Source organism: Lepisosteus platostomus, chromosome 3, assembly GCF_059453375.1.
Source record: "Lepisosteus platostomus isolate fLepPlt1 chromosome 3, fLepPlt1.hap1, whole genome shotgun sequence".
Classification (NCBI taxonomy): domain Eukaryota; kingdom Metazoa; phylum Chordata; class Actinopteri; order Semionotiformes; family Lepisosteidae; genus Lepisosteus; species Lepisosteus platostomus.
The window spans coordinates 4,286,532-4,300,010 of NC_142613.1; the positions used below are offsets into that span (position 1 = coordinate 4,286,532).

The following is a 13,479-nucleotide window of genomic DNA, read 5'->3' on the forward strand; positions in this document are numbered from 1 at the left end:
TAACAATGATAGCAACGATATGAGCTAGCATCTGCATTATATCACTGTGCAGCTCACAACTGGAAACAGGTGAGAGCCTGGTCAGTACCTGGATGGGAGACCTGGGAAAGCTAATGTTGCTGCTGGAAGATGTGTTAGTGGGATCAGTAGTGCTCACCCTGCAGTCTGTGTGGGTCCTAATGCCCCAGTATAGTGATGGGGACACAAGAAAGTGCTGTCCTTTGGTGTAAAACCACAGTCCTGTTTCTCTGAAGTCATTAAGAATCCTAGAGCTTTTCATAAAAAGAGTAGGGGTGTTACCCTGGCATCCTGGCTAAATTTCCCCCTGAACTTTACCAATCATGGCCTTCTAATAATCCCCATGAACTGGCTTCATCACTCTACTCTCCTCCCCACTGAGAGCTGGAGTGTGGGGAGAGTACTGGTGCATCATCCAGGTGGGGCTGGAGGAGGGTTCCCATTACGTGTAAAGCGCTTTGAGTGGAGTGTCCAGAAAAGCACTATTTAAGTGTAAAGAATTATTGTAATTATTGTTAGTCTTTTCTGAGAAAATGCCCTTTTCGATAGTTTTTGAATGAAGAGCCAGCCCTCCCTCTGCAGCATGTTACACAACGCTGCCACCTGCTGGACACAGCTGGGAGTTGGGAGCCCGGGTTGTCCATGTGATCGCGCTGGCTTGCCAGGGGAAAGTTTCTGTTGAGCAGCTGATGCGGAGTCCCCTCTCTGATCTCGCTGGTACAGTATTTGCACTGCTTACCTGAGTCTTGTTCCAGCGCATCGCAGTGCAGTTCTTCCCCTTTGAACTGTGCAGTGTCGTGTGCCTACCCACTCGTGGACGAGACTCACCCACTCAGGACTCAGGTCCTCCCACTCGTGAACGAGACTCACCCACTCAGGACTCAGGTTAGTCCACTCAGGACTCTGGCCCACCTATTTAGGAATCCGACCCACACACTCAGCACTCAGGCCCACCTACACAGCCCAGATTGTCCAAACCACCCTCTCGTCCACCAGACTGCAGTATCGGGCCACACCGCTGATCCACAGGTAGGCGATAGGAGGGTCCGAGTCCAGAACAGCCGCTGGCCAGAATGTTCGAGCTCGTGCTGGAAAGCCTGCAGGGACCTGCAGCTCAGCAGGCTAGAATGAGTTCACATTGCCTGGGTGGGGAAGCAGAACAGCCCCTCACAGCCAGGTGGCGCTCTCGTTCAAACCTTTCATGTAATCAGATAATAACCACAAGCGTGCCACCCCCGGGATTCGAACCCACGACCCTCCAGCTGACCCCCCACTGCCAGGCTGCGCACAGAGCCACGCGCTGCGGACGCGTGACTCCGTCGTCGGAGCGCGGCGTGTCCAGTGAACTGCGGAGTGAAGAAACCAGCGGAGCTCCAGAAGGGTGTTAGCCATTTTTAATGATGTCAGATCCTGAAGTACAGATTTTCAGTTTGAGCTGATGTACATTACACAGCAAGGAACAGTGCCAGCCATCATAAAGGACAGCTATTGCCCTTTTCATTCCAGAGTTAGGGAAACCCCAAATATAAAGTTAAGTGGTTTTAATTAATATAAAAAGTACAAAAGAGCCCCAGAAATAAGTGCATGGTCCACATGCACAGTAATACTATATTCAGTGCAATATATACTCATACAATTAAGGCCAACGTGTGTAAGGTAGAGGTGAGCCAGCAGACCCAGGTTTAAATGGACGCCTTTGTCTCCCATTCCTGAAAAAAAACACACAGAGTCCCACCGTTAGAAGAGCCCATGAGTGACACACCAGGATCACCGGAGGATCGAGCTGGCCAGTCCTCAGCTGGCACCTCCCCACGCCCACTCCACTGCGTGCACCGATGGGGGGCATCTCAGTCGACACGCAATTCAGAGGAGGACCGGCGCACGTTTCCGTTCCTCCCCGTCAGGGCAGCAGGAATGCTGAATCCCAGACTTCACAAGAACGGTTTCAAGACGAACCGCAGAAGGATGTTCTCCGGCAGCAGTGGGAGTGGACAGCACTGGCAGCTCCTTGAAGATGCCAGAAATGAAACGGCGCGCCCCGTTATCTTGAAACAGCACACGGCCCAGGGTCCCGGTGTAACAGAGACCCCGACCTTCCCCGAGCAAATGCTGCTGTTCCGTATCAAGCGTGAATTTATTTGTATATTTTTGGATATTTACATCTTTTTAGTTGCTTGGCCCAATTCTTGCAAGTTGTGTTTCCTTTTGAAGGACCCGCCACATGGGGAGAAGCACAGGGGTGCAGGACAGAGTTATGTGCTGCCTGTTCTGACAGCCCAAGCAGGAGAATCTCTACACAGGGCACAGGGGTGCAGGACAGACACAGCTGCCGGAGGTCTGGGGCAGCCTGCAGCCCGAGCAGGAGAATCTCTACACAGGGCACAGGGGTGCAGAAGGAGACCTGTCGCTGTTGGCTCCTTCCTTACAGAGCCGGTGGCACTGGTGGCACTGGCGGTTCACCTCCGGTTGCTGTCGTCACCTGCAAGGTGGGGTTTTCTGGGTAATATGTGAGACAGTAACTCTGTCAGGCGGTAAACGTGTGCCTGCAATCTTGAAACTACAGAGACTAAATGAACCCAGGCCACCCACGCAGGACTCACTTCATCCACTCACGACTCACCCACTGAGGACTCAGGCCTGTCTATCCCTACATCTAGGCCACCCACTCAAGAATGAAAAGGAAAAACACGGAACTCTCTGGGTGTCAAAGAAGTACCACTCTGCCCCTACACACACCAGGCTTTGGAGACAGTATAGAAAGACAACAGCCGCCCCGTCCTCTCAGAATAATGAATCTATTGGCAGATATGAACCTGTTCTCTCTCTCACACACTGGTGCTACCAAGCAGAGAGCACTTGATCTCAGCCAGAAGACCAGACATCTACAATCCAGCAGAGCAACTGCAACGGCAATGCACACCTTCCGCTTGTGGAGAGCCTTGCCCTTCTCCAGGAAGAAGGCCGAGGGCACGCGCCTCAGGGTGTTTTTTGCAGAGGCGGTGCGTCTCAGCAGAGGGGTGAAGAAGCCGCCCTGAAAGACAGACACCGAGAGTTAGCTGGGTGAAGCGAAGAGCCAGCCTTTCAGGCACAACACGCCGCAGAAACGCCCTGTTTTGACGCCACGTTCCCAGCAATCCCATGATCCTTCTTCATCTCCTTCCCCATGCATCAGGGATCACCAGTGTCCACCACTGCCCGGCTTGCCTCCTGCAGATCCACCGTGCTCTACTGCACTCCCTGCCGCTTCCTCGATGATACGGCTCTCGGCTTCTGCGATTATGAGTTTGTAGAGTTTGCAGCGTGCGGTTTTTGGGGAGCCCATATTTTGTTTCTAATTCAGTTTGGGAATATCAGTTTGTTTTGTTAATTGAGGATGGGAGGGGGGGTGGGCACGATACATTTATTGATCTATGCATTGGTTGAGGTACTGATTTATTGGAAAAAATAAAGCTGATCTAAGACTTTCAATATCAGTTGGAGCTGGGACGGGCAGGTTGTGCATCGGAAGCATTCGGAAGGCAAGCTCAGGAATGATTCCGGATGGATTTGTGTACTGCTGCAGACGTCTGCCATCTCAGTGGTAACAAATTGCATTCCGACTCGGAGCAGCCTTTCAGATCCGGCCAATTCCAGAATGGGCCAAATAGCGTCCGTGTAATGGCTATCTCCCTCTCCCCCCGTTTTTCCGGGTGTCTGTTGGGATTATTGCTTCTGATGCTCCACAGGCAGAAAGTGGAAAAAGAAGGAAGCAGGAAAGCTGCTGGAGGTTTGTGTTGCTGGGGGCCCCACTGGAGGGAAAATTCCTGGAGACGACTTGAAAGTTGGGCTGTTTGGCTCTGTTCAGAGGGATCTGCTGTAAAATCATGCTCAATGGATTCCGCCTCATGGTTACAGCGTCCCTCAAGTTTGACATTAAAAAGCAGTATAAAATCCCACATTCCTTTGTGCTCTTGAAGAAGAAAGACACAGCCAGCATCTGCTGTTCAGATCAATACCTTCTGTTCACCCTATCTGAACTAGAGCTGGATACTCTCTTTGCGGGCAGCAAGGCTCTGTGACCTCTGTGGCCTTCTGAGGTAAGTGTGTCCTTCCCAGACAATATCACACCGAGGTCTAAAGATTCGTTTTCCGTATTTGAAATTGAAATCGATATTATTCCGCGTTCCCCCTCAATCTGCAATCAGTTGTTATCTTTCTGCATGCCCTCTCAATCTGCAATCAGTAGTTATTTTTCTGCATGCTCCCTCAATCTACAATCAGTAGTTATTTTTCTGCTTGCCCTCTCAATCTGCAATCAGTAGTTATTTTTCTGCATGCTCCCTCAATCTACAATCAGTAGTTATTTTTCTGCATTCCCCCTCAATCTGCAATCGGCAAATGTAGAATCAGCCCTCACAGACTTCACTTAGAAATAAGACGATGCGCATGTGAAACTAAACCCTTAAACAGTGGCTTCCAGCCCTGCAGGAGCAGTATTTGTAAACTGGCTGTCATCTATTAAAGGCAAATATAGGGGCTGAAGGATGTCATGATGAATACATTGTTGTTCTGAAACCCTTAACAACATCCTTTTCTGTCAGGAGCTCAGCCTGATTAGGCCCAGTAGCCAAAACCCAGAACCACGACTAAACAGAGTAGGGCAGGAGTCTCCAGTCTTCATCCTGGAGGTACAGTGCATCTCCAGCAGGGATTCCCAATACAGGTCCTGGAAGTATAGTGTGTCTCTAGCAGGGATCCCCAATACAGGTCCTGGAGGTACAGTGTGTCTCCAGCAGGGATCCCCAATACAGGTCCTGGATGTACAGTGTGTCTCCAGCAGGGATCCCCAATACAGGTCCTGAAAGTATAGTGTGTCTCCAGCAGGGATCCCCAATACAGGTCCTGGAAGTATAGTGTGTCTCCAGCAGGGATCCCTAATACGGGTCCTGGAAGTATAGTATGTCTCCAGCAGGGATCCCCAATACAGGTCCTGGAGGTACAGTGCCTCTCCAGCAGGGATCCCCAATACAGGTCCTGGAGGTAAGTGCATCAACAGCAGGGATTCCCAATCCTGGTCATGGAGGTACAGTGTGTCAACAGCAGGGATCTCCAATCTGAAACAGCTGTCTGTGGCTCTTAAGGTCCTTTTGCTTTCAAGAGACTTGAAAACTACGGAGTGGAGATCCCTGGACTGGGCCCTCAAAAGTGTCAGTCTGACAGCAAGGAGGGGGTTTTCCTCACTTGGGGAAACTGGTCTTCTCAGGAAGCCGAGGAGGATACGAGTACTGTAATGTCATTTCCAGACGTCATTGCCGTACGGATTCACACAGTTCCCCTAATTCCTGGAAAGATGGGAAAAAAACTGGGAGCTAACATACTACGCCTGGCGGGGAAAACAAACTACGCCTGTCCTCGATTTTTCTTCTGAAGAAATTGCAGTTTATCCCTTCGTGAAGCGTCAGGGTTCGAGAGCCTGCGGAGCTCTGCCGCTGGCGGGATCGCGGCCCGTACCTGCGACGCCGGGGAGTCTCCTCCAAGCGCCAGTGACTGCCGGAAGGGCGTGCGCTTGGCGGCCTTGCCCACGCCCAGCAGGTTCATCTCCGAGCCCGCCTTCAGCTGCGCCCGGGTCCTGCTGGCCAGCTCCAGCCTCTGGATCTCCTGTTCCAGCTCCGCCGCCGCCTTCCGGCCTGTTTGGGTTGGAGCACGAGAAAGAGAGGAAACACCCTTAAGCACCGTGAGAAAAGACAGATTTCCGCCGGTCTCCCCTGGTAACTCCAAATCTCCAAAATAACCACTAAGTGGCAGCTACAGGGCCCCTAAATCATGGAACGACCTCCCAAAACACATAAGAGATACCCCGACAGCCTCCGGCCTCAAATCCAACTCCCTTCTTATTTCTCTAAATCCTGTTTTCCTTGGTCTAGGGCTGCTGAAGATCAGAGGGTGTTACATCATGTTAATCACCTTCAGCTGGGGTCTTCCAGCCACTTACTGTAACAACCTTTCCCATGTTTTTATTTTCCCACTGCCTGGATGGATCTCGGTGCTGGGATTCAACGTTGAGCATGCATATCCTATCTGCCTGTGACAACAGAGCATGAATCGATGCACTCAAGATGGCAGACCTCGGAAAAGTCAGCTACTTCCATCAGATAAGACAGACGACAGGCCCAGGACAGGTGTCTCAGTCCTTAGTTTTGCAGACTGTTCACTCGTGATCTATTAAAATTAATGCATCACTAACTCATTGCCTGTTTGGGGGCAATCATCAGGCTTGGGATCCCCAGAGGTTTCTGTCACTGGGAGTTTTCCTCTCCTGCTAGTTGGTCACCTGTTGTTATATTGTCACCTGCTGTATAATTCTATAAAGCGCTCTGTGGCTAACTGTTGCAAAGGGCCCTATAACAAATAAAAGATTGATTGACATCACGCTTGTGTGTAACTCATCCTCTGCACTCCCCTTTGTAGTGGTTAAAAAATGGCGCACGTGTGTGCATGCATCCCTCCCCGATCTTTAACTAATAATACCTTTCACCCGTTACCGCATTGCACGCAGAAAAAAACTGATATTTGGAATCACAGATTATTTTTTAAATCTGTACCTCGTTCACGAACGATGGATGGATTTATACTTGAATTGTGCAACAATGAACTTGGATAATTCATAAAAAATTAAAATATCTTAAAACCATTTCCTTATTTTGAAAAGAAAATTCTCCAACATCTGCTGACAATCAAAAGATCCTTATTCTAGAATAAGAGCATTATATTTTAGACTACGTCGATCCATCCGTAAGATAAAACCATTCTGGAAAGCTCTGCTTACAGATCCTGCAGTAAGCGCTGCCTATTTATTGGGACACTATCCACACAGATGTACAGCACACATGTAAAATCAGAAACAGATGCAGAGTGGAATTATTTTTTAAATAAAACCTCATACATGTAAGAATGCTAATAATATCCATAGCAGAGCCACACATTCTTCACTAATCATATGTTTCCCACCAATGGGCAGCGAAAGCTTGCTCTTTTCATCACACAATTCTGGTTTTCTAACTCCGTTCCCAGACTTTCGCCTTAACAAAAGAAGTATGCACTTCTCTTTCACATGATCCAGTGCCCTCAATGCTCAAAACTCAAAATTCTTTCCCATAGCCCCCCTTTTCTCATTTAAACAAAGTTTCTAACACTTGCGATCATTCGTTATTTTTACTCTGTTGCTGTTACGAGCACTTGGGAAGAGTCACCCTCTTATCAACTTTAATGTAACAGGTTAAGAACAGTTTTGGTTGCCTCAACACAAAAAAAAAACAATTTTCTTTGGAATCACCCCAGTGAAGAGCAACCAGATACATTCTGGAGATTAACGGATTGCCCTCCACTGAAAGGATAAAACAAAATGACTCACAGAGAAGACTATGAGGTGATCTCATCACTATTTGAAACCCTCAAAGGAACTGACAAAGCCAGCCTAGACCTGGGACATTTTCCCAGCCAACAGTAAAGCAGGATCCAAAGCAGTGAATTTGACCTGGAGATGCATTTCAAACAGGAGACGCATCTTTACACAAAGGGTTGTGGGAGCGTGGAACAAGCTGCCCAAGTGTGCTGTTGAGGCTGACACACCATTGCTAATTTCCAGAAGGGGCTGGATGAAATCTCCAGATTATTGAAAAGCCAAATGATCTAGAAGGTCATTTGTAACCCAAAGGGTTGTGGGAGTGTGTAAAAACCCATCAAGCCATGTGGCTGAAGGTGATAGTTTGGTTTCCTTCAAGAAATGGTTCGATTAGATCCAGGAATCATTTACCTGCTAATTATCAAACAGACCCCCCGCTGTTCGATACCTTTCCCATGTGCGCTGCTCGTTGTGCTAACAGGTATCGGGGGAGCCTCACGGACACTTACTCTTCCTGATGTGGCAGGCGAACAGCTCACTGTTGCTGTAGGTGCTCATATCTTTGGTGGGCACCACATCTCCCTGGGAGGCATTCTGAGAGTCCTGGACCTGAAAATTAAAAATATACATAGGAATTAAAAATCAAACACCATGCGAGTTTCTAACTTGTCCTGAAAATGGTCAAATAAAAAACTATGGACACATCTGGCATAGAATTAGCATTTGGCCTGAGCCCAGAGCAAAAGAGTTAGGGCTCTACTGCATGGAAATGAAGGCCAGGTGTGCCTTCAGAGCAATACAAGTGTGTCTTCACCCAAATACAGGTGTGCCTTCAGAGCAATACAGGTGTGCCTTCAGAGCAATACAGGTGTGTCTTCAGAGCAATACAGGTGTGCCTTCACCCAAATACAGGTGTGCCTTCAGAGCAACACAGGTATGTCTTCAGAGCATTACAGATGTGCTTTCACCCAAATACAGGTGTGCCTTCAGAGCAATACAGGTGTGCCTTCAGAGCAATACAGGTGTGTCTTCACCCAAATACAGGTGTGCCTTCAGAGCAATACAGTGTGCCTTCACCCAAATACAGGTGTGCCTTCAGAGCAATACAGGTGTGTCTTCAGAGCATTACAGATGTGCTTTCACCCAAATACAGGTGTGCCTTCAGAGCAATACAGGTGTGCCTTCACCCAAATACAGGTGTGCCTTCAGAGCAACACAGGTGTGTCTTCACCCAAATTCAGGTGTGCCTTCAGAGCAATACAGGTGTGTCTTCACCCAAATACAGGTGTGCCTTCACCCAAATACAGGTGTGCCTTCAGAGCAATACAGGTGTGCCTTCACCCTAATACAGGTGTGCCTTCAGAGCAATACAGGTGTGCCTTCAGAGCAATACAGGTGTGTCTTCATCCAAATAGAGGTGCGTCTTCAGAGCATTACAGATGTGCCTTCACCCAAATACAGGTGTGCCTTCAGAGCAATACAGGTCTGCCTTCACCCAAATACAGGTGTGCCTTCACCCAAATACAGGTGTGCCTTCAGAGCAATAGAGGTGTGCTTTCAGAGATTTGATCCAAGTATGCAAAATCACAAGGGCTATATATAGGTTTGCATCTTGAGGACTGCAGTGAGACGAGGACATTGGTGTCACAACTGGAAAGTTAGGGTGAATTAATTCAGGCCAGAGAACAGGTAGGAGTGTGGAACAGGCTTCCCAGCCAGGTGGTTGAGGCCCAAACTCTGGGCACCATTAAGAAACAGCTGGATCAAAGACCCTGCTTCTGTTCTTAAGAGAAAGGAGAATGACTTGTAAGGATTTGATGTTTATGGGAACAGGAGAGCTGGAATGCCAGGTCTTCTGGGATTTCCCCAATCTTTTTACTAAATGCCAGGTTGTAAATAAGCATGTAATTATGGTACCAAAATGTGATCTACGGTGTCTTAAGGGAAAATTAAATCTTGGAAGTCCGTGGAGAGGCCAGACGTTCCTAAAGTGGACGCCAAGTTACAGGAGTGTCGGGTTTAAACCAATGTGACAGTGATCAGTAAACAACAGCCGAAATAAAACTGTCTGGCGGAGCCGTACAGATCTCTCGTGCTGGAGGGTGGAAAGAGATTTTACCTCAAACCACACAAGAGCATTTCTACCACAGATCAGTGATGCACAGCTCTAGTCCTGACGGGCCTGTGCTGTCCCCAGGTTCTTGCTCCATCTTTGCCCTTACTGATTTCAAGATGAACATCACTGGACGCATTTAACACTTTTCAAAGGCCTCCAAGCTGTTGGTGGTCTCAAGAGACCTGGAAACCACACTGGATTCTGGCCTCCCAGGACTGGAGCCTGCAACTCTGCTGCAGCCCTTCACAAACGGGAGAGGATAATTTTGCTCAACAGCACTGTACGGAAAACCCCTCGCTTTACCAAACCAATAGAGGCAAAGGGGGGTCCGGTATTGCCAGATGCACGTTAAAGTACCACTGAGATATCCACCCATCCCTTTTCTAACCAGTTTATCCAGTCAGGGGTTCCGGGGGAACCAGAGACTATTCTGGCAAGCAGCAGGCACAAGACAGGATCCACCCTGGACAGGATCCCAGTCCATTGCAGTGCACATGGACACACCGGGTCCAATTTCCCCAATTAACCCACCAGCATGTCTTTGGACTGTGGGAGGAAACCAGGGCACCAGGAGGAAACCCATGAGAATGTGGGGAGAACATGCAGACTCCTCACAGACAGCACCCCAGGAAATGAACCCCGGACTTCAGAGCTGCGAGTTGGAAATTCTAACCACTCTCCCACCACTGGAAAATGATCGGGCCCAAACAACACAATTGCATGGGCTAACAAATTCTACTGTATACAGAATCTATATACGCTTTCTGAATCCAACCATGTCCAGCTGCTTCATCCTCACTTTCTCTGTGGTTTTGTGATAATCAGCAACTTCAGACTCTTCGAACTCTAAAGCAGGATCAGGGTTGTTAAGCAATTTTGTCCATGCATCCATTTTTCTATTTTTTCTACTGCCCTCCAGGCAGACGTTAAAGAACCACGGTCCTCTCCGCGAAGCTGTCCATGCCCAGGGCAACAGTGCAGTGGTGCCCCTTGACCGCTACAGGGTCATGCCCTCCCTTGTCAGGGCTCTGCCGCCCTGACCAGCCCTGTGCCCTCTTCAGACAGTCCCCCGGCTTCAGCGCCAGTGCCAACGCCCGTCCCTCGCGGGCCTGTCTGTTCCTTGGTCACTGGTGTGCAGGACGCCCAGTCTTTACCGTGTGTGCCAGGGCGTCAGCGTTGGCGTACACTGGGTGGATGTGCCCAGCCCCGCGCAGCTGGCGGAAGGGGTCGTCGATGTACGTGTTGGGGGCCGGGAACCTGCGATCCAGGAGACCCCTGGGGAAGTAAAGCAGATCAGGTGAGCGGGGGCGCGCAGAGCCCTGCTCAGACGGCGGCCTGCCCTGAGCCTGCTGCACTTAGCAGAGAAGCCCCTTCCTCACACTCCAAGCCCATAAATGACATTAAAACTGTGCCAAGCCACTCTGCAGTGAGCATCCTGAACTATCTGTGTGTTTTTTCCTGGCCTTCCCCCTGCTAGACCAGGACAATGCCCTGGAAATTGTTTGCACAGTGTGTAATGGTGTATTTCTCTAATTGACGATTGCCATGGTCAATCATGGTGCTGCACGGCACACTGAAATAAGAAGAAAACACCATAGGAAAGCACAGGAGAAAAGGGGGCAGACTGGTGCACGATGAAAGAAGTGCAACACTGTCTGCAAGGTGTACCTGATCTTTCCTTACCCTTTCTAGGAGAATCTGTAAGAACCAGAGCAGTGTGTAGCCGCTGGTGCCGGGCAGGGTCTTTACCTGCTCTTGTGGGTAAGCAAAGGGGCTCAACAGTGCAGGGAGGAAGAAGCAGGCTTACAGAAAACCTCTGTGAAGAGTACGTCTGCATCTTTGCTCTCTTCTGCAGCTGCCTGGTGCGGCACCCAGCAGGTCTAAGGGGGGTTTGACCAGGAGGTGAGGTGAGGCCAGGTGTGTGTGTGTGTGTTACCTGAGGGAGGAGCTGGGCTGGCCGGGCAGTGGGAGGTCCAGGTGCTCGTACACGGGGCTCGGCTCTGACTGCGTCCGTCTCCCGTCCTGCAGGAGCTGCAGCCAGCGCTCCTTATCGTCCGCACAGCTCGCCTGTCACACACACAGCAGCACAGCTGGACACTGACAGGGAGGCCTGTCACACACACAGCAGCACAGCTGTACACTGACAGGGAGGCCTGTCACACACACACCTGATACACAACAGCACTGTTGTACACTGACAGGGAGGCCTGTCACACACACACCTGATACACAACAGCACAGCTGTACACTGACAGGGAGGCCTGTCACACACACACAACAGCACAGCTGTACACTGACAGGGAGGCCTGTCACACACACACAACAGCACAGCTGTACACTGACAGGGAGGCCTGTCACACACACACCTGATACACAACAGCACAGCTGTACACTGACATGGAGGCCTGTCACACACACACCTGATACACAACAGCACAGCTGTACACTGACAGGGAGGCCTGTCACACACACACCTGATACACAACAGCACAGCTGTACACTGACAGGGAGGCCTGTCACACACACACAACAGCACAGCTGTACACTGACAGGGAGGCCTGTCACACACACACCTGATACACAACAGCACAGCTGTACACCGACAGGGAGGCCTGTCACACACACACAACAGCACAGCTGTACACTGACAGGGAGGCCTGTCACACACACAGCAGCACAGCTGTACACTGACAGGGAGGCCTGTCACACACACAGCAGCACAGCTGTACACTGACAGGGAGGCCTGTCACACACACACCTGATACACAACAGCACAGCTGTACACTGACATGGAGGCCTGTCACACACACACCTGATACACAACAGCACAGCTGTACACTGACAGGGAGGCCTGTCACACACACACCTGATACACAACAGCACAGCTGTACACTGACAGGGAGGCCTGTCACACACACACCTGATACACAACAGCACAGCTGTACACTGACATGGAGGCCTGTCACACACACACCTGATACACAACAGCACAGCTGTACACTGACATGGAGGCCTGTCACACACACAGCAGCACAGCTGTACACTGACAGGGAGGCCTGTCACACACACACCTGATACACAACAGCACAGCTGTACACTGACAGGGAGGCCTGTCACATACACACAACAGCACAGCTGGACACTGACAGGGAGGCCTGTCACACACACAGCAGCACAGCTGTACACTGACTGGGAGGCAGATAAGATGTCAAAGCGAGTTCCTGACAGCCTGCCTGCTGGCGTACCTACCTCTAACACGGCCACATCCGCCCCCTGCTGGGACACGGTGATCCGGTAGCCTTGCGCGGTGTCCGGCCCCGGCCGCACCTCGCTGCCGAGCAGCTGGACGCAGTACTGGGGACTGTCCTCGCACGCCTCGTCCCGGTACATCTTCAGGGCCCCATCCTGCACGTGACACCACAGGCTCTGCCACTGGCAGTTCATCAGCACGTTGAGGAACCCTGGCCGCGGGAGAAACCGTCAGCGGGCCTCAGGTAGCGGACAGGACAGTGCACACACCTGGTGGGGCTCATGGGCTAGTCAAGCACGTGACATCCCAGGATGCTCGGGATCAGGTATACGTCATGCTGGACGGGCCTGGCTGCCTGTAATTCGTGCTGCAGGAGGAGACCTCAGTGATGGCGGAAGAGGGGTGACTGTTGGGGAGCATTTGGCAGGAGCTTCGGTGACCCAAACAGCTGAACCTACTGATGTTTCACTGTGTCTAAAGTGATGTCAGCATGGAGGGAAAAGACATCATCAGCAAAGGCCCAGACTGGGCACACTCCAGGATCATCCATCCCATCTTCTAACTGCTTTATCCCACACAGGGTCAGGGGTCATCATGAGACCTGTGCTTTAATTCCAGGTGTATGAGCAGGTACACACAAGCAGCACTGTGCTTCTCCTACTGAGGAAGATCCGCTAGATCTGTTCAGATTCAAGATCTGCTAGATTGTGCAGG

The 13,479-nt window shown here is 50.5% G+C and overlaps 1 protein-coding gene across 4 annotated transcripts in view; it reads right to left on the bottom strand.

The window, feature by feature from the left end:
- Positions 1–1,395: 1,395 nt before the first annotated feature.
- Positions 1,396–13,479, bottom strand: part of LOC148674149 (actin filament-associated protein 1-like 2) — a 37,999-nt gene continuing 25,915 nt past the window's right edge. For 3 of the 4 annotated variants that reach the window (XM_088624009.1, XM_088624008.1, XM_088624007.1), the window contains 7 exons: positions 12,765–12,976; positions 11,452–11,582; positions 10,670–10,790; positions 7,909–8,008; positions 5,509–5,684; positions 2,939–3,049; positions 1,396–1,727 (listed from right to left, as the gene is read on the bottom strand). In XM_088624009.1, coding sequence (XP_088480135.1) covers positions 1,701–1,727; positions 2,939–3,049; positions 5,509–5,684; positions 7,909–8,008; positions 10,670–10,790; positions 11,452–11,582; positions 12,765–12,976 — 878 coding nt within the window. In that variant the 3' untranslated portion in view covers positions 1,396–1,700. Of the gene's footprint in view, positions 1,728–2,938; positions 3,050–5,508; positions 5,685–7,810; positions 8,009–10,669; positions 10,791–11,451; positions 11,583–12,764; positions 12,977–13,479 lie in introns of those variants that run through there. The other variant, XR_015934948.1, reaches the window with a different exon arrangement.